General features: G+C 37.5%; 3 protein-coding genes across 4 annotated transcripts; all 3 read left to right on the plus strand.

The window, feature by feature from the left end:
• Positions 1-1,542: 1,542 nt before the first annotated feature.
• Positions 1,543-3,700, plus strand: LOC106356424 (diacylglycerol kinase theta). The gene is made up of 2 exons (XM_013796181.3): positions 1,543-2,284; positions 2,919-3,700. The coding sequence occupies exons 1-2, from the start codon at positions 1,873-1,875 to the stop codon at positions 3,455-3,457; spliced, it is 951 nt and encodes a 316-aa protein (XP_013651635.1). The 5' UTR covers positions 1,543-1,872; the 3' UTR covers positions 3,458-3,700.
• A 600-nt stretch (positions 3,701-4,300) lies between these two features.
• LOC125576524 lies at positions 4,301-5,641 on the plus strand. The gene is made up of 2 exons (XM_048736789.1): positions 4,301-4,917; positions 5,227-5,641. The coding sequence occupies exons 1-2, from the start codon at positions 4,368-4,370 to the stop codon at positions 5,604-5,606; spliced, it is 930 nt and encodes a 309-aa protein (XP_048592746.1). The 5' UTR covers positions 4,301-4,367; the 3' UTR covers positions 5,607-5,641.
• A 2,638-nt stretch (positions 5,642-8,279) lies between these two features.
• Positions 8,280-16,558, plus strand: LOC106358207 (DExH-box ATP-dependent RNA helicase DExH12). Of its 2 annotated transcripts, none has more exons than XM_048736790.1 (5): positions 8,280-8,444; positions 8,550-11,512; positions 12,321-12,710; positions 13,023-16,254; positions 16,348-16,558. In XM_048736790.1, the coding sequence occupies exons 2-4, from the start codon at positions 8,561-8,563 to the stop codon at positions 16,239-16,241; spliced, it is 6,561 nt and encodes a 2,186-aa protein (XP_048592747.1). In that variant the 5' UTR covers positions 8,280-8,444; positions 8,550-8,560; the 3' UTR covers positions 16,242-16,254; positions 16,348-16,558. The 2 variants fall into 2 exon arrangements, with proteins under 2 accessions (XP_048592747.1, XP_048592748.1); XM_048736791.1 differs by having other exon boundaries at positions 8,308-8,444; positions 8,559-11,512.
• Positions 16,559-20,472: the final 3,914 nt, after the last annotated feature.

A 20,472-nucleotide genomic window follows, 5' to 3' on the forward strand; every position in this document is an offset into this window, starting at 1 on the left:
TTGATCTTTTGGGTTTGCTTGGAAACTATCACTATACTTATATGATTTCGCGAAGAACTAGAATTAAAACGGGTCCCAGTACATTTCTGTGATATATTCCAATGCTGGATTTGGTAGGGAACTAAGCATTTCTCATTACGTGATTTTTAAAAAACCAACTCTTATATTTCGAACCTTTACTTTTCCCTTCCTTCTGTGCATACACTCATGACTCAACATAAAATGTGTTGGTGGGTGAACAAACGGAAACTTCAACGCGCAATGTGATTTTGTAAGAATACATTCAGTGGAAATTTTTTTACAAGAGTTCTCAAAATTATATAAAACTATAGTTTATTTTGGGTATCTAAAAATGATTTACAGTACTTCAAATACTGTATAAAAATATATATGTATAAAAAATGTTTCAACAAAAAAAATTCAAATATATTTGAGAAACTCTTAATTTGTCAAAAAAAATATTTGAGAAACTTATTGTGAAAGAACTTGAGTGAGATTGCTCCAAAGGATTCTTGTTAAATGGTGTGAAGTCCAATCCAAAAGAAAGGTAACTAAGATGTGTTTACATTTTAGAATTTGACTGAAAAACACTGGCATTTCTAGATTTCTGGTCATATCATAGTAAACTATATATATTAGGCTTTTGTTTTTGTGCACCTACATTAGGGCTGGGCAAATAAACCGAATCCGAAAACCCGAACCGAACCTGATCCAATAAAAATAAATCCGAACCGATCCAAACCCGACATAAATACCGAATGGATCTTGTTTTATGGTATTTCGGGTTATGAGTATTATCCGAACCGAACCCGAACCTAAATGAATACCCGATAGAACCCGAAACATTCAAAATTTTCAAAAAGAACTTGTACCAAACATGATCTCAATTCCTAATATGTATTCAAAATATATTGAACATCTAAAATAATTATGTATTATATGAAGATTGATGGTTGAAGGTGGCTGTTGAAGGTTAAAGTTTTTAGATTTTGGTTTTGTTTTCATTGAATAATATTTTTTATTTCATGAGAACTTGGTTTTCGTTTTATGCTTTCATTTATTTGGTTTTCTTTCGATCAATAACTATTTCACTTGATTTTGAATGATCACATTTGATGTTCCTTTTTTTTTTGAACCGATTTTATTTATTTTTTGGTTACAAAATAGTTACAAATCAAGTATTTTAAAACCAAAGAACCGATTTTACTTACTTTTTGGTTACAAAGTAGATATAAATCAGGTACATTTAAAACCGAAGAACCGATTGGGACTCGAACCCGAAAGTATATTGGGTTGTACCGGTTCTTTGAAGATTTACTAAATCCGACCCGAACCCGATAGAACCCGAACCGGTCCCGAACCGAATTTTTATATAACCCAAATGGGACTGGTTTTGATAAACCCGGAAAACCAAAACCCGATTGGACTAAACCGAAACCCGATTGGGATCCCGAATGCCCATGCCTATACATATTAGGCTAATGAAAATAGACAAAATATACAATCATTATTTAGTTTAAACTCTTTAAGTCTTAACGTAAAACGCACAACCAATTAGTGACAAATAAGTCCACGAAGCATCTTCTTTCCTTTCTAGAACCCTAAAAGCAAACCATACACTTCTCTTATCTCTCTCTTTCTCAAAGAACCTGTCAATGTAATTAAAACAGTTTCCAATATTTTCGCCACCATAAATAAACTCTCACCTCCACCTCTTTAACTCCACCACTCCAATTGAGAAAATAATTTATTTTATAAAACTTCACCACTCTAGAAATTTCATACCACGCAAACAAAAACAAACTCATAAACCCTAATCAACCACAACTTCCACCACCAACTCAAAGCTTTCATTTTCCAAATTAAAGAAGAATGAGCAGAAGCAAATCCATAGTCATCAATTCCAGTTCCGAAAATAGTATCTCCACGGTCGCTGCCGCAGCTGTAGCTATGAGACGTTCTGCTTCAAACGCAAGCCCCGTGGTACATACTAATGATCTTAACAGAGAACCGCGGCGACCGCGGTCAGTTAAGTTTCCGGTATCTCCCCAACTGATACAAGGGGAAGAGATGGTCCATTTCGGACATCCGCAACACGTGCTGGTTAAAGTTGAATTGCCAGATATCTACACGTGTGCAGGTTGCAAAGAAGAAGGAGCTGGGATTAGGTACGTGTGCCAAGAGTGTGATTATCAGCTCCATGAGTTTTGTGCTTTGGCTCCTCCTCTACTCAAGTCGCATCCTTTTCATTACCAGCATCAGCTTCTGTTTTTTGCCAAGCCTGGTACGCTTCTTTTACATGTCCCCTCTTCTTCAGATGCTCTTGTTTGTTGGAACTTTTTGAATAAAATCAAGAGGTAATTTTGGAAATGGCTGGACTTGGTCGGTTTTATTTTCTTCAGCATTTTTTCCATGTTGGTGCTAATCTTATATTCGTTTTGTTTGTTTTTCAGACCAAGTACTAGATGCATGTCACTATAAAGAAATCCTGATTATTGTAGACTATATATTAGTTGCTTTACAAAGAATAATAATGATTTGCTTTATACACGATAAATATACGGTTAAGTGGGCATCAACATTAAGAATTAAATTTGGCCATGTTGAGCAACAGATAATAAGCTTTCTAAGAGATCGTTAAGTCTTAAAAATTGAACTTTAAAACAATAATTAGAACTGAATCACTAGCTAATAGCATTAATATTTGTCATTAGATATAACTGAACAACGTAAGGGCTAAACATCTATTTCGGTGAATGTTTTTGCTCGACACCATGCGGATTTTAACTTATAATTTTACTATAAGTATCCCAATAACCGTATATACTAATAAACATAGATATGTCTCATGTTAGTACGTTATACTTTCGAGGATATTATATTGCTGAATAGTTTTTTTTTTCAATGATGTATAACAGCTAAAGGAGGAATAATGAAATCAAAATGCGACGTGTGTGGAAGATCACCTAAAGGTTACACCTATAGATGCAAAGCTTGCAGTTTCCAGATGCATCCTGGCTGCGCCATGTTATCTCCTTCCCTCTCCTCTTCCTCTCTCCATCGCCACCCTCTACAGCTCCTCCCCTCTTCCTCCCCTGCCAACACCACCGGCGGGTTCCTCTGCGGAGAGTGCAAGAGAGGTAAGCGAGTCGGGAGGGTTTACCGTTGCACCGTTTGTGATTACCACTTGCATGCCGTATGCGCCAAGGACGCCGCCGTGAACGGCCTTCGTGAGAACGGACACAAAGGGAGGGATAGGTCTCCAGCGGTTTTGGGAACGGCGGCGAGGTTAGCGTCGCAGGTTGTGATTGATTTTCTTGGTGGTATGATGGAAGGTCTAGGTGAAGGTGTTGGTGAAGCCATTTTGGACGGTGTAAGTAGAGGCGGTGGTGGTGGCGGTCGCGGTGGAGGAAATGGAGGTGTTACTGGGGTAACTCCACGTGTCAGAGGAGGCTAATTATGGAACTTTGGAGATAATTAATTAGGAGTGTTTATATGCATATTGAAATGATTGTATTGTTTTTTTTTTGCCGTGGTGATTGGTAAATGGTAATTACATATAGACTTTGTAGTGTTGATGTTATTGGGTTGGGTGAGAGGGAGGTAGTATATTGATTAAATTTGGGGATAAAGTAACAAGAATACGAAAAATGTGTAATGTTTAATTAGTTTTGATATTAATTAAAGTAATGTTGATGTATATATCTGTGTGCTGTTCTTTTTCAATAATTCAGGAATTTGCAAGTAAAATATCTTACGTTTTACGTGCATAAGCTTAATTGAATACATTGTAACCAAACGTATATAACCTTTTTGGTGTATTTTGAAAATATGAAAAGTGTGTTTATATTTATTTGGCTTTTATTATGTTACTTACATAACGAGACATAGAAAGAAAGGCAAAAAGCTACTACCTAATGCTGATGGCATCTTGGAAAAGAGAGGCACCTCAGCTGTAACTCCCATTCAAATATATAGTGATCACTGAGACCCACCACTCACAGTTTATCTTCCATCCAATTTTTGGTTTTGGTTAAATGTTAAACATGTTGTTCCCATTTTTGTTTGTGAAAATTAACACCAAAAATACACCACAAATCTTTAAAAAATCATTACAATTTGGCGAAGCTACATGGACAAATTAAGGGTGGGGCAGTTGCCCACCATGATTTATAAAATTTCAATGTATTTTCTTTAAATTTTTAATGAATTCCCTATGTATATACAATAATTTGTTAATAAATTTTATGTTTGTCATAGAACAAAATAACTTCTAGATCATCCATTGATTGCAAGAACCACGCATTGTTTCAAGGCAATTGTAGATTTTAATTTGACGTTTATTTTGTATTGACTAAGTTAAAAACATGCGAGTTCGCCCTAGAGAAATCCTCTCTGGCCCGATTCCCAAGGTGCGCCGCTCAGATGAATCTCCTCCGCTCCAACGCCGCCGTTCTTTCCCCTTCCCTCTGAAGCAGCTCCTCTCCCTCTCCATGGTTCTGATGGTGACTCCTTTTCCATCACGGTTCAAACCTCCTCCAGATCCACCTCCTCCAGATCTGCCGCCGTGGTCGCTGTGTAAGTCTCGTCCGTTTAAAGCTCGCTTCCTCATCGTCCCTCCAGAACCTCCAGAACCCCCAGACGTTCCCCTTCTCCTCGCTCCTCTCCTTCATACCCTCGAATCCTCCATCAATCCCGTCGTCTTCCTCCCTCGTTGCAGCTCTCTGGTTCCTGTTGCTGTAGCTTCTCCTCTGAGGTTCTTTGCATCGAACATTGGTTTAACCGGGACTGTTTTCGGGTTATTTGGAGTGTGTGTTTCTACTGCTTGGTGCAGATTTCAGCACAGTTCCTCTTTTCAGCTCGAGCCACAGTTTATTTTTGCAGAAACCTCCTCTCTCTTAGTCAAGCTTTCAAAAGGTATTGTCTCTGTTTCTTCATGGAACAAGTCTTACCTGTATGAACCTTCCCTCGTTTTAGGAGTTAGTTGTCTCAAGATGAGTCCTTTACCTCTGAATGAGGATATTGTCCTTCCTTTGAATCTTACTTTACCTCAGTTTGAGGATGTTGCAAGCGATCGGTCTTTACCTCTATATGAGGATGGTGCAAGCGATCTGTTGTCTTTACCTCTATATGAGGATGTTACACTGTGTTCTCCCCCTTTAGTACCTCAGTATGGGGTTGGTACAAGAACCTTTGTCTTGTTGGCTTTGGTTTCTATGGTTTCAGGGAATGATGCTTCTAAAAATGGAGGTCTTGGATGGTGTATCCATGGTATGGATGAAGCCCATGACTCTCAAAGCTCTGCTAGGATACTATATGTGGTCTCAACTTTTGCAGCCGAAGCTTTGACGTTGCAGGTGGCCCTTCCTTCAGCATCATCTGCTGGATTTTCAAAGCTTCAAGAAATTTGGGACTCTATTGTCCTCTTCTCTGCCCTGCATTCAGGGATGGATTTGAACGAGATCGCAGGTTGTCTCCTTTCAAACCTTGCCACTCTCTTCAGTCCTCTATCATTTAACTTTTATCAGTGCATGGCATTATGTTTGGCTGTTGCAATTGCAATGTGTGTTTTCTTCAGACTATGTTCCTCTATTACTCTATTTTGAGATATGAATGAATGAAAGAAATGTTTGACAAAAAAAAAAAAGTTAAAAACATGCATTTGCTAAGAAACTAAGAATTGATCAACAACTAATATATACTATATTTTAAAAACAATTAAAATAATCTATCAATATTACCCAAGTAACGAAACTACACTAATATCAAGAATCCTTCAGTAGTACTTATGAGTGGTGACCCAAAATATATAGTGACTTGTGCTATTTCAAGAAGCTCCACAATCCACGTGGGAATCGTTAATCTGTCATGGCCTTTTGGAACTCTATGTGACAAGATTCCTATTCTCAATCTGTCATTGCTTCCTCCTCTCTTGCTTTCCACCGATCTTGTTTCATATAATATACATAGGATTTTAAATGGCAATGTAGAGAATCAACGAGATACCCCAAGGATAACATGTTAGTTATATTACCCCCGAATACACGTTAGAATGAATAATATAAATTGTTAAACTTGGTAATTCTTCTCGTTATTTTTTTCTCTATTGAAGGTGATGAGAGGATTGTACTGCAAAGAATCTGATTCACTATTAAAGGTTACGGAGACACAGCATGTATATAGAGAGATAATGATATAACTAGGCATATGAAGTGTTGAACTCTCCTCTGTTTTTTATCCGAGCACATGGTCGTTGTCAAGTCCCTGAGCTTTCCTTCGTCCGTAGTATAAAGTCTCTTTCCTTTTTCTTGTTTTTATTTTGTTGAAACCAAAAGAATAATTTATAATCGACTTTTGTCTAGATGGAACTCTTCTCTGTTTTTAACTCTCATCTGTTTTAATCAATCATTAATAAATTTGAAAATATTTCTTCATTATTGGATATTGTATTATTTTTACATTTAAAAAACTTAATAACTAATAAATGATTTTAAAATCTCAAGAAACTATAGATGCATACTAATGTTTTGAATTTCCATATTTTATCAAAGACAATTAAAATTAAAAAACCATATTAAAAAGTAAACAAAAATTTAATAAATCTTATTTCAACTAAAATTAATAATTTTAAATTTGTTTTTGATTTTTGATTTTTTATAGTGGTGAAATTATTGTCCTATACATATTTTTTTCTTATACAAAGCTAGAATTTGTTGTTTATATATAGGAATGGCAATTGGTACAACCTCATCCGTAAATAAATGAGATGAAATTGAGATAAAACCAGAATAATAGCGCAAAATATATGTAGCTAGAGAAATTGACAAATCAAGTCAACTACGATCATGAATGTTTTATCTTTGCAACTTCTTTGATGAGATTTTCTTCAGATTATAACCCAAATCTCTGAAGATGATGCGATGCACAGATCATTTCTTCCAAATATATTTATCTGACACAAAATTTGGACCATGTGTCCTTCATGTGCCATCTTTTTCTCTATTGAAGAAGATGAGCAGAAGAGTTGGGGAGTTTAGGGTCAAAATCACACGTTGCTACATTGTATATAAATGTATTATTCTCCTTTTCTTCTATATTGACGTGGATGAGAAGAAGGTAACTATAGCTTCTAAAGTCCGACACATCTCCTCTCTACATGCGGTTATGGAACTCATTTGATAAAACCAAGTAATTAACAATCTCTCATGTTTGATTAATTTCGGGTCCATAAATAATATCAGAGAAACTATTATATATGATTGAGAATGCTTGCTTCCAATCAGTGGCGGAGACAGTGAACAAACAGGGTGGTCAATTGACCCACCTCAATTTTAAAATTCAACTTAATGTGAGTATATAATTGTAATAAATATTGATTAATTAGTTCAATTTTTACAGTTTGACCCTCTTGATAATTATGAAACCTCCACTGCTTTTTATATAATCTAATTTTGACCCACCTAGATTTGGATCCTACCTCCGCCACTGCTTCCAATATGATTCTCTAATAGATATCTCATGGTTTATGGTAAATGAAGAGTAGTATATATATTGCAATAGCAATAAGGAGAAAAAAATTCAAAGTCCATGCACGTCAATGTTTTAGTGGAAACACTTGAATCAAACTCAAATGATTGTTAAAAAAAAAACAAATTTGAATGAAGTGTCTCATTTGAGTCTAGGTGATCTATTATTTTGATTTGGAGATGATGATGATTCTATTTGTAAATAAGATAAAAGAGTCGAGGCATAGAAGCCGACCCAGTTCCGTGACCAAATATATGCATAAACGTAGTCCAATAATACAAATTTAATTGTTAAAATTATCAGAAAGTTTCGAAAATAACTATTCAAACCAAGTAACCAACGGTTTAACTCTTAAGATATATCATTTTAATTTTAAAACAACTAATAAAATCAACTAGAAGACACAATTATATTAGAAAGATACCAAGAAAAAAAAGAGAATCTAGCTGTGGTCGGGTCGACTTCGAAGACGTATATACATAGAGGAGACCATGAGAGTTGGAGTTTGATTAATTGAAATTTGATAATTTTCAAAATCGCAAATTTAATTATAACTAGAGGTCAGCTGGAGGCAGTTGAATCTTTATTATAGAAAATAAAATAGATTTATTGGATTTATATACTGTCGAGTCTCTTTACTTTAACCGGTCTGGTTCGGTTCAGAAATCCAATTTAGTAAACAAGTCAAAATCTGTTCAGATATTAATAGGCGAACCTAACCGGAACCGACCTAAATACTTGGGCCGGGTATGGGTTTTGGGAGCGGTTAGTTCGATAATAGATAGTTAAGGATTCGCAGTCTGTGAAATAAGATCCGTCCGTCGGAGTTAGTTAGAGAACGCGAGAACGGAGAAACCCTAATAATCTACACGAAGCTTCACTCACTCTCTGCAGAGAAGAAGATTCGAGCTGTTTCCGTAAGTCTCCTTCTCTCTCTCTGCTCGGCGGTTCTCGTCGGCGTTTCTAAATTCGATTAGATCCGATTCGTGGTGTTATTAACATTGTTTGATTCTGAATCTTAGGGTTTCCAGTGATGGCGAACTTGGGAGGCGGTGCGGAAGCTCATGCTAGATTCAAGCAGTATGAGTACAGAGCCAACTCCAGCTTGGTGCTAACCAGTGAGAATCGTCCTCGCGACACACACGAGCCTACGGGAGAGCCTGAGACTCTGTGGGGGAAGATTGATCCCAAGTCTTTTGGAGATAGAGTTGCTAAGGGGAAGCCTCAGGAGCTGGAGGATAAGCTTAAGAAGTCGAAGAAGAAGGAGCGTGATGTTGTTGCGGATGATTCTGTTTCTGCTCGGCAGAGCAAGAGGCGTCGGCTCAGGGAAGAGAGTGTGCTCACGGATACTGACGACGTGGTTTATCAGCCCAAGACTAAGGAGACGAGGGCTGCTTATGAGGCTATGCTTAGTCTGATTCAGCAGCAGCTGGGTGGTTTGCCTCTGAATATTGTTAGTGGTGCTGCGGATGAGATCCTGGCTGTTCTCAAGAACGACGCAGTGAAGAACTCTGAAAAGAAGGCGGAGATTCAGAAGCTGCTGAACCCTATTCCTGATCAGATTCATCAGGTTTTTGATCAGCTTGTTTCCATTGGGAAATTGATCACCGACTTTCAAGAAGGTGGTGATTCCGGTGGTGGTAAGGAAAATGTAGATGAGGGGCTTGATGATGATGTTGGTGTGGCTGTTGAGTTTGAGGACAATGAGGAAGATGGCGAGGAGAGTGATCCTGATATGGTACAGGAGGAAGATGATGAAGAGGATGAGGAACCTCAGAAAACTGGAGGTATGCAAGTGGATGCAGGGATAAATGAAGAGGATGCAGGAGATGCGAATGAGGGCACCAGTCTGAACGTTCAGGATATTGATGCTTACTGGCTCCAGAGAAAGATATCTCAGGCTTATGAACAGCAGATTGATCCGCAACAGTGCCAAGTACTAGCTGAAGAGCTGCTTAAGATACTCGCTGAAGGGGATGATAGGGATGTTGAGAACAAGCTGCTTATGCATCTTCAGTTTGAAAAGTTCAGCCTCGTTAAGTTTCTGCTGCGGAACCGTTTTAAAATTGTGTGGTGTACGCGATTGGCTAGGGCAGAGGACCAGGAAGAGAGGAACAGAATTGAAGAGGAGATGAGAGGGTTGGGTCTGGAACTGGCAGCAATTGTGGATCAGTTGCATGCAACAAGAGCAACAGCGAAAGAGAGGGAGGAGAACCTGCAGAAAAGTATTAATGAAGAGGCCCGACGTCTGAGGGACGAAACTGTTGGAGATGGAGGTCGAGGCAGGAGAGATGTTGCTGATAGAGATTTAGAGAGTGGTTGGTTGAAGGGTCAGCGTCAGATGCTGGACTTGGAGAGCTTGGCTTTTGACCAAGGTGGTCTCCTGATGGCGAATAAGAAGTGTGACCTTCCAGCTGGCTCCTACAGAACTCATGGCAAGGGATATGATGAAGTTCATGTGCCATGGGTTTCTAAAAAGGTTGATATCAGTGAGAAGCTTGTGAAGATCACCGAGATGCCAGATTGGGCTCAGCCGGCTTTTAAGGGAATGCAACAGCTGAACAGGGTTCAGAGCAAAGTGTACGATACAGCGCTATTTAAGGCAGATAACATACTTCTTTGTGCTCCAACTGGTGCTGGGAAAACCAATGTTGCCATGCTCACCATACTGCAGCAAATTGAGTCCAGTAGGAACGAAGATGGAACACTCAACCATGGAAAGTACAAGATTGTGTATGTCGCACCCATGAAAGCCCTAGTTGCTGAGGTTGTAAGTAACCTGTCTAATCGTCTGAAGGATTATGGAGTCACTGTGAGGGAACTCAGTGGGGATCAGTCCCTCAGTGGGAAGGAAATTGAGGAGACCCAGATAATTGTCACCACACCAGAGAAGTGGGATATCATCACAAGGAAGTCTGGTGATCGCACTTACACCCAGCTTGTGAGACTTCTTATAATCGACGAGATCCATCTTCTTCATGATAATCGAGGGCCTGTGCTTGAAAGCATTGTCGCTAGGACTCTGAGGCAGATTGAAACCACGAAGGAGAATATTCGCTTGGTGGGTTTGTCAGCCACACTGCCAAATTACGAAGATGTGGCCTTATTTTTGCGGGTTGATCTTAAGAAAGGGTTGTTTAAATTCGACCGCAGCTACAGACCGGTGCCTCTTGGTCAGCAGTATATTGGAATCAGTGTGAGAAAACCATTGCAGAGGTTCCAGCTGATGAATGATCTTTGTTATGAGAAAGTAGTGGCTGGTGCTGGAAAGCAACAGGTTCTTATTTTTGTTCACTCGAGGAAGGAAACAGCAAAAACTGCGCAAGCAATAGTGGACACCGCAATGGCGAAGGATACACTCAGTAGATTCTTGAAAGAAGACAGTGCAAGTCGTGAAGTTCTTCTGAGTCAGATTGAACTTATAAAGAACGGTGATCTGAGGAAACTTCTGCCTTACGGTTTTGCTATTCATCATGCTGGCCTAACAAGGGGTGATCGTGAGATAGTTGAGGCCCTTTTTGGTGAAGGGCATGTGCAAGTCTTGGTTTCCACAGCAACTCTTGCATGGGGTGTGAATCTGCCTGCTCATACTGTCATAATCAAAGGAACGCAGGTCTATAATCCTGAGAAAGGGGCGTGGATGGAACTCAGTCCCCTGGATGTTATGCAGATGCTTGGTCGTGCTGGAAGACCTCAGTATGATGAATATGGAGAGGGTATAATTATCACTGGCTACAGCGAGCTGCAGTATTATCTCTCTTTGATGAATGAGCAACTACCTATTGAGAGCCAGTTCATTTCCAAACTTGCTGATCAGCTTAATGCTGAAATTGTTCTTGGAACTGTTCAGAATGCTAAAGAGGCTTGCCACTGGCTTGGGTATACGTATCTCTATATCCGTATGGTTCGTAATCCAACGCTGTATGGTTTAGCGCCGGATGCCCTTGTAAAAGACGTAGTCTTGGAGGAAAGAAGAGCTGACCTGGTACGTACTTTCATCTGCTTTTACCTGTTGTTATCTACTGTTAAAAATTTACTTGCTATCGTAATGCCTTAACTTAAGCTTTTCCACTGTTAAAAATTATTTGCTATCGTAATGGCTTAACTTAAGCTATCTACTGTTAAAAATTAGTTTGCTATCGTAATGCCTTAACTTAAGCTTTCCTACTGTAAAAAATTATTTGCTAGCTTAATGACTTAACTTAAGCTTTCCCACTGTCTAATATGTGCGCTCCATGATGAGCTATTGTTATCAACTTTACTTGCTTTTTATCCTTCAAGTTGATTACAAATTTAGTATTCATTTCATATTTTCTGAGAATTTGAATAAGAAGTTTGCATCTGATAAATTGATGTCATATCCCTGAAATTGCTTTTCATATGTTTAATATTCTTGATGAACTCTTGAGCTTAACATGGGTAGCATTGCCTCTGTCCACTATATATGCCCTTGATGAACTGTTTGGATATCTTGTGCTTATCACGTTGATTGTGAAATTGGTATTGTAGATTTCTCTGTGAGTCTCTGTGAGAATTTTTAGTGGGAAGTGTATATGATGATATAATGACGTTGCCATTTGTTTGCTCTTTTCCTGTAAATGTTGTTCCTAGTATCGGTAGCTTTCTCATTGTATGTTACAACTTACAAGCACTCCATGATGAACCGTAGGATGCCTTGTTTCTTTCATGTTGATCACAGATTTAATGTCATTGCTCCAAAGTTTTTTTTTTTTTTAAAATAGCATTTATGGCCATCTGTGTCTAACGTTTACTTGAATCATTGTTCTTTGCAGATACACTCAGCTGCTACTATCTTGGACAAAAACAACTTGGTTAAGTATGACAGGAAAAGTGGATATTTCCAAGTTACTGATTTGGGAAGGATTGCTAGCTACTACTATATAAGTCATGGGACCATAGCTACGTACAATGAGCATTTGAAGCCAACGATGGGTGATATAGATCTTTATCGTCTGTTCTCACTGAGTGAGGAGTTCAAGTATGTGACTGTTCGGCAAGATGAGAAGATGGAACTGGCCAAACTTCTGGATCGTGTCCCAATTCCGATCAAGGAAACACTGGAGGAGCCCAGTGCAAAGATTAATGTTTTGCTACAGGCATACATTTCACAGCTAAAGCTTGAGGGTCTTTCTTTGACATCAGACATGGTTTATATAACTCAGGTTTGTTGCTTGTTCTCTCATCTCTACATTATTAAATTGCTGTGTCTGTTCTCTGGTTTGTTCCTTGTTCTCTCTGCTTTTATCTCTCATCCCTCCTAGTTACATTATTAAATTGCTGTGGTCTCTGGTTTGTTTCTTGTTCTCTCTGCTTTCGTTTCCCATCTATCCTAGTTACCTTATTAAATTGCTGTATCTGTTCTCTGGTGTGTTCCTTGTTCTCTGTGCTTTCTTCTCTCATCTCTCCTAGTTACATTATTAAATTTATGTATCTGTTCTCTGGTGCTTACGTGTCATTTTTTATATCATTTTCAGAGCGCTGGACGTCTTGTACGAGCTCTCTATGAAATTGTATTGAAGCGCGGATGGGCTCAACTGGCTGAGAAAGCTCTGAACTTGTCTAAAATGGTTGGGAAGAGGATGTGGAGTGTCCAGACACCTCTCCGTCAGTTTCATGGAATTCCTAATGAGATTTTGATGAAGTTGGAGAAGAAGGATTTGGTGTGGGAGAGGTACTATGACCTGTCGTCACAGGAGCTAGGAGAGCTTATTCGTAGTCCTAAGATGGGCAGACCGCTTCACAAGTTCATCCACCAGTTCCCAAAATTGGTTCTTGCAGCACAAGTTCAGCCTATTACTCGAACTGTTCTGCGGGTGGAGCTCACAATTACACCAGACTTCCAGTGGGACGAGAAAATTCATAAATACGTGGAGCCGTTTTGGATCATTGTGGAAGACAATGATTGTGAGAAGATCCTTCATCATGAGTATTTTCTATTGAAGAAGCAGTATATCAGTGAGGATCACACCTTGAACTTCACTGTCCCAATCTTTGAACCGCTGCCACCTCAGTATTTTGTCCGAGTGGTTTCAGACAAGTGGCTTGGGTCGCAGACTGTGTTGCCTGTATCTTTTAGACACCTTATACTTCCAGAAAAGTACCCGCCACCTACAGAGCTACTGGACTTGCAGCCCCTCCCTGTCACAGCGCTTAGGAATCCGAATTATGAGAGACTCTATCAGGATTTCAAGCATTTCAATCCGGTGCAGACTCAAGTCTTTAATGTTTTGTATAACACTAACGATAATGTGTTGGTTGCTGCTCCAACGGGAAGTGGGAAGACTATATGTGCTGAGTTTGCTATATTGAAGAATCATCAAGAAGTACTCCTAAGGCAGGAAGATGATACTAAAAGGCAAAGTGGACCTGATGCTACAATGCGTGTTGTCTATATTGCTCCGAAAGAGGCTATTGCTAAGGAGCAGTTTCGCATCTGGGAGAGGAAGTTTGGGAAGGTTCTTGGTTTACGGGTTGTTGAGCTGACCGGGGAGACAGCGTTGGATCTTAAGCTGCTGGAGAAAAGTCAGATAATTATAAGTACTCCTGAGAAATGGGATGCTCTGTCTCGCAGGTGGAAACAGAGAAAATACGTACAACAGGTTAGTCTTTTCATTGTGGACGAGCTTCATCTAATTGGTGAAGGTCAAGGTGGTACAGTGCTGGAGGTGATAGTCTCTAGAATGAGATATATTTCTAGTCAGGGTGATAATAAGATTAGGATTGTTGCGCTTTCTACTTCCCTTGCAAATGCGAAAGATCTTGGGGAGTGGATTGGGGCCAGTTCTCACGGCCTATTCAATTTCCCTCCTGGAGTCCGTCCTGTTCCACTGGAGATCCACATTCAAGGAGTGGATATATCCAGTTTTGAAGCCAGGATGCAGGCAATGACCAAGCTAACCTACACCGCCATAGTCCAGCATGCCAAGAACAAGAAGCCGGCTATAGTTTTTGTCCCAACTCGTACACATGTCCGTTTGACTGCTGTGGATCTGATGGCTTACTCTCACATTGACAACCCACAGAGCCCTGATTTCCTGTTAGGGAAACTAGAAGAACTTGAGGATTTTGTTGATGAACTCCGCGAGGAAACATTGAAGGAGACACTGCGCCATGGTATTGGGTACTTGCACGAGGGTTTATGCAGTCAGGATCAGGAGATCGTGACACAGCTCTTTGAAGCTGGACGGATTCAGGTTTGTGTGATGAGCAGTTCATTGTGTTGGGGCACTCCATTAACTGCACATCTGGTGGTGGTGATGGGGACGCAGTACTACGATGGAAGGGAGAATTCACACTCAGATTATGCAGTCTCTGATTTGCTTCAGATGATGGGGCGTGCTAGCCGACCTCTACTTGACAATGCTGGAAAGTGTGTGATATTCTGCCATGCTCCTCGTAAAGAGTATTACAAGAAGTTTCTTTATGAAGCCTTCCCTGTGGAAAGTCATCTCCAGCATTTCTTGCATAATAATTTCAACGCAGAAGTGGTTGCTGGGGTTATAGAGAACAAGCAAGATGCAGTTGATTATCTTACATGGACTTTGATGTACAGGAGGCTTCCCCAGAATCCTAACTACTACAATCTTCAAGGAGTGAGCCACAGACATTTGTCTGATCACCTATCAGAGCTGGTTGAGAACACCTTGTCTGATCTTGAAGCCAGTAAGTGCATTGAGATAGAGGATGAGATGGACCTCTCTGCTCTCAACCTTGGGATGATTTCATCCTACTATTACATCAGTTACACCACCATCGAGCGCTTCAGTTCTCTTCTGTCTTCTAAAACCAAGATGAAGGGACTTCTTGAGATCTTAACATCGGCTTCAGAGTATGACATGATCCCAATAAGGCCTGGCGAAGAGGACAGAGTTAGGAGGCTCATCAATCACCAGAGGTTCTCGTTTGAAAACCCAAACTGCACAGATCCTCATGTGAAAGCAAACGCTCTTCTTCAGGCTCATTTCTCGAGGCAAAGCATTACCACGAACTTGGAAATGGATCAGCGTGAGGTCCTTCTATCAGCAACCAGACTTCTACAGGCGATGGTGGATGTGATATCAAGCAATGGCTGGCTGAATCTTGCTCTTTTAGCAATGGAAGCAAGCCAGATGGTGACTCAGGGCATGTGGGAGCGTGACTCGATGCTTTTGCAGCTCCCTCACTTCACAAAGGACTTGGCAAAAAGATGCCAGGAGAATAACATTGAAACCGTATTTGATCTTGTGGAGATGGAGGATGAAGAACGCCAAGAGCTTCTCAAGATGAAGGACACTGAGCTCTTAGACATTGCCAGATTCTGCAACCGCTTCCCAAACATTGACCTGACTTACGAGGTTGTGGGCAGCGAAGATGTGACCGCAGGGAAAGAGGTGACATTGCAGGTGATACTTGAGAGAGACATGGAGGGGAGGACGGAAGTGGGAGCTGTGGATGCACCCAGGTATCCCAAGACCAAAGAAGAAGGGTGGTGGCTGGTTGTGGGGGACACCAAGACGAACCAGTTGGTGGCCATCAAGCGTGTATCCTTGCAGAAGAAAGCGAAGGTCAAGCTGGATTTCCAAGTACCAAGTGAAGCAGGAGAGAAGTCGTACACACTCTACTTCATGTGCGACTCTTACTTAGGCTGTGACCAAGAGTACGCTTTCTCCGTTGATGTCAAGGAATCTGGCGCTGAAAATCAGATGGAAGAGTGATCTTGTGTTTCAGGTTAGTGTGTTTTAGTGCATTTGTCAGATATAAACTTGGATTTTTGTAGAGTTTGAAAGTCAGAAAATGAGACATGCTTTCTTTTATTTGCAGGCGTGCTGTGGATTCTGGAGAGCATTCTCACTTTTATGTAATATGTGTCTTGAGTTTTAGAACAAAATGTGTGCTTCTGTACTGTTTGTTTTTGTTTTGTCTGGACCAAAATCGAAACAGTAGACGTGTCAAAAACTCGTTTTGAGTTCTGTTTCTCTGAAAGCTGAGATTTGAGAAACGAATATTAATGAAGTGCAGCAACTTTTATTAAGTGACAATAGTGAGGCCAGGATGATGTTGTAGAGAGGCGTATTGAAAAGCACTGAGCAGTGACTGAAGTTCTCACTACCATTTCTCATCGACTCTTTATAAACTTGTAGTATGAATTTTCCTTTGCATAAGCACTTTAATCATCCATCCAACACACTTGTGGGTGTTTCAAGTGTGTTTTGTCGTTTTCTTTTGCGTTGCTACTTTTGTTGTTGTCCGAGTTTGGAAAGAGAAAAGACAAAAAACAAGTATTGGACTATAGAGTGAGCATCTTCAATTTTGTTAGTTACACTCAGAAGTCGGAAGGAATGAAATCGTTAAAATCTTATATTATGGGGAATGGATAAGCTTTGACTTGTAGTAACAAAATTGGATCTTAAACTTTCATGTACAGTATTTGTTTTGGTTCAAATAAAATATGAAATACCGTATAACAAGATCCATATAGATATTTATGTTTGATGGTGTTTCAAAAAAAAATAACAAAAAAAATTAATGTTTGATTAGATTGGTTTTTTTTTTTTTTTTTTTGTCAACTTCTGATTTTATTAAATACTAGGTAAAGAACCCGTGCGATGTCGCACGTGAACTCATTTTATAAAAATAAATAACATATCACAATAGAAATTTTTATAAATGTATAAATAATTATTCAACCTATTTTTGGTCTTAAAAATATATTCAATCATGTTTTGAGTCTTTAAAGTATTTAAAATATTTATTTCCAAATTGTTTCGTATCAAATATATTATAATTAATTATATTTATTTATTTGTTTCCATTTGTATCGTTTTCAAAAGGTGTGAACAAAAAAAATATGATTGTTCAAACATAAATCCATCATCCTTCATTTTTTATGTTTTTATAATATTTTGATAAATGAAAATCTATTTAATATTTTTAAATTATGTCTTTATCAATGAGGTTTATCAATGAGTCTAAAACATATTTAAATTTATTTAATCAAAAAGGCATAGATACACCCATATAAACAGATGATTTTTTATCTGAAATATAATTTAAATTTAAAATTATTAACATTTTGAAAGGATACATTTTTACAACATTTTTTGTATTTTTAAAGGATGCATCTATTCAACAGAAGAAACAAAATTCATATTTTGCATGTAAAATAAAAAAAAATTGATTAAATAGAGATAAATTGAGAATTATAAAAGTAAATACTCATAAAGTATTCAATTGTTACAAGAAAAATACACAGCAACTAATAGAATATAATCAATTGGTAAATGCGCACACATTGAAATTTGTATGCATGTTTAAGTTATTATCGTTAACTATTTTTATATAAAAATATTTGCCATTTTGTATAATTTATAATTTTTTATCACCAAAATTGTTGATTATCAAAAATTGCAATTATTCATCACTAAAAATTACATCTATCAACAGTTTCAATGTTTCATATAAGAAGTTGTAATTGTTCCATCAAACACTTACAATGATTTACTTAAACGATTGCAAAGATTCACTTAAATCGATAATTATTCTCTTCAGTTTACACGTAATATTGATTCACTAAATAAATAGCACATATAACAAACTGATGCATAAAATAAAAATGTTTTAGCGATAGAATTATTAAGATGAAAAACATATTAATTGACAACTTCTTTTAAACTCATTCAATTCTTAGGATTAGAAAACACATTGTTAGAATAAAAAGACATATTTTTATACATGCAATTCTTAGGATAAGAAGACATGTTTTAGATGGTAAGATTTATGTAATATATAAAAACATAAACATTTGGCCAACTGCTTGAATACCAAAGCAATTTTTATAATGAACATACACATATTAGATAAGAAATAACTCCTAAAACCTGCACAATTTATAGGATAACTAAATATATATTTAGACATATTAAAACCTATTCATTTTTTAAGGATTAAAAAATACATTATTATGAAAAGAGCCATTCTAAGACTTTTTTTATATAAATTTCTTGAAAAAAAATATAATCATTATAATCAAAATATACATTTTAAATATTTCATCGATACTTTCTATTAAACCAAACTTAAGCATTGCACTGGTCACATTGCATTTTTATTAATAGTTTCATTGTTAAAATAGACGTCTTTTCTGATAATATAATGAACTATAACTCTAAAGTTTACTTTACATTAAAAAGTGTTTGGTATATTAAGCATGAACTGTAAACCAGATTATTTGTTCTAAGTTCCCGTATCAAATATGCATAAACAAAAAAACAGAATAAAGTCGCTCACATAAACTATATTTAACGTTTCGTTCTCAGTTTAATTAAGATAAAGTAAATATAAAAAATTATAAGACATGCAAATAACCTTTTTTGTTGAAGAATAATTGAATAATGAATCTTTGATGATGCAGAAATGTAATAGACACTCTTGGTATTTTTGAAGGCAAATCTATTATCCTGAAAATTAAATATGAATTATTAAAGTTGTGATTTACATTTACTGAACGTTTACTCATTTGATAAATGGAAAATACAAGTTGTATTGGTTCAAGAAATAAAAAATAGTAAATAAGAAAAAAAAATATTGGAGTTTTAGCCAAGATATTCTACAACACACTATATATAGATATTATTATTATTATTTGTCGACTAATAAAATGTTATTAAATGATACCGAAATTACAGTGTCGATCATACATATTATAGAATGCAAATTATTAGCTATGTGCGCCATATGCTGAAAAAAATATTAAAAGTAATTTTCAGGACGCATCTTGGTCGAAAACGCCTTACTCGCTAACAAAAACACATACTCGTAGTACTTTTTAATAGCCTCTTGCTCCAATACGATGCTTTGCCTTTATTTATCTTGAGGCTGTTTCTGGATCATATTAGTAAAACCCATTACACCTAGTATTAGCTCTGAGAATGTGACAATCTGACACCAATTAGTCCATATCAGTGTCTTTCTAAATATCATAGATCTCTGTTCAATTCCAATATAATCCATAAGCACAATCTTTTCTTCAAAACCAGCATTGCCATTTCTCTTTACAAGCGTCCCCATAAATCTTTGACCATCTTCTGCCATCCGTTCATTGAAATGCAACAGATGTATAATCCATTCAAAATCACGAGATGAGACCAAAGCCGGATGGTGATATACACCAATGCCAAGTATTGTTGACTTCAAGCGTTTTTGTATTTTCCTTCAAGAATATATTTCTGGGTTGTCTTTGTTGTATCCCCTGGCCACGGTGCTTTAACGCTTTGGTTTATTGTTCCAAAAAATTGTACTTTCCTAATCAAGTTTCGGGAAAGAGAAAACCGATGTGATTCAAAGATAACGGAAATACGCTGGCAAAAGAGACTTTGAAGAAATCATGTTCAAATGCCAGAGAAAACACTCCCATAAAAAAAGACAGACAACGCCAAATACTATCAGAAATCATAACCCAAATGGTAACGGCAATGGCATCAACAGCAGGAGGAAAGCGGGCCTGAAAGCATCATATCGGCACACCATAATAATTAACCAGAATTGAATTGCCTCTGGAAGTAGATGTCAACCGTAAGGGTTTGGTTTTATAGATATCAAAAAGACATAGTAACTGATACAACTTTTCATACCAATGTTCATAACCATTAGATGCACCTTTTCATGATGAAAATAATAAAAATAAATACAAAATTCTAAAATTGAAAACGAACACATGCATCTTTTAAAATTCAGTTAAAAACAGTTATTTGTTAATAAAATAATAATATAACTTGTAATGATTTAAGTTAAATGATCTAAACTTAAAAAAAAAAACTGATAAGTAAATATTTAATTACTTAAGGCAATCTAACTTTAAACTACATTGGCATACTTTGATTTACAGTTGTCGTGATTGAATAGTGTTTTAAAGCATTTTTAAATCTAAATAACACAATTATATACTTC

Source organism: Brassica napus, chromosome A7 (assembly GCF_020379485.1).
Source record: "Brassica napus cultivar Da-Ae chromosome A7, Da-Ae, whole genome shotgun sequence".
NCBI classification, from domain to species: Eukaryota; Viridiplantae; Streptophyta; class Magnoliopsida; order Brassicales; family Brassicaceae; genus Brassica; species Brassica napus.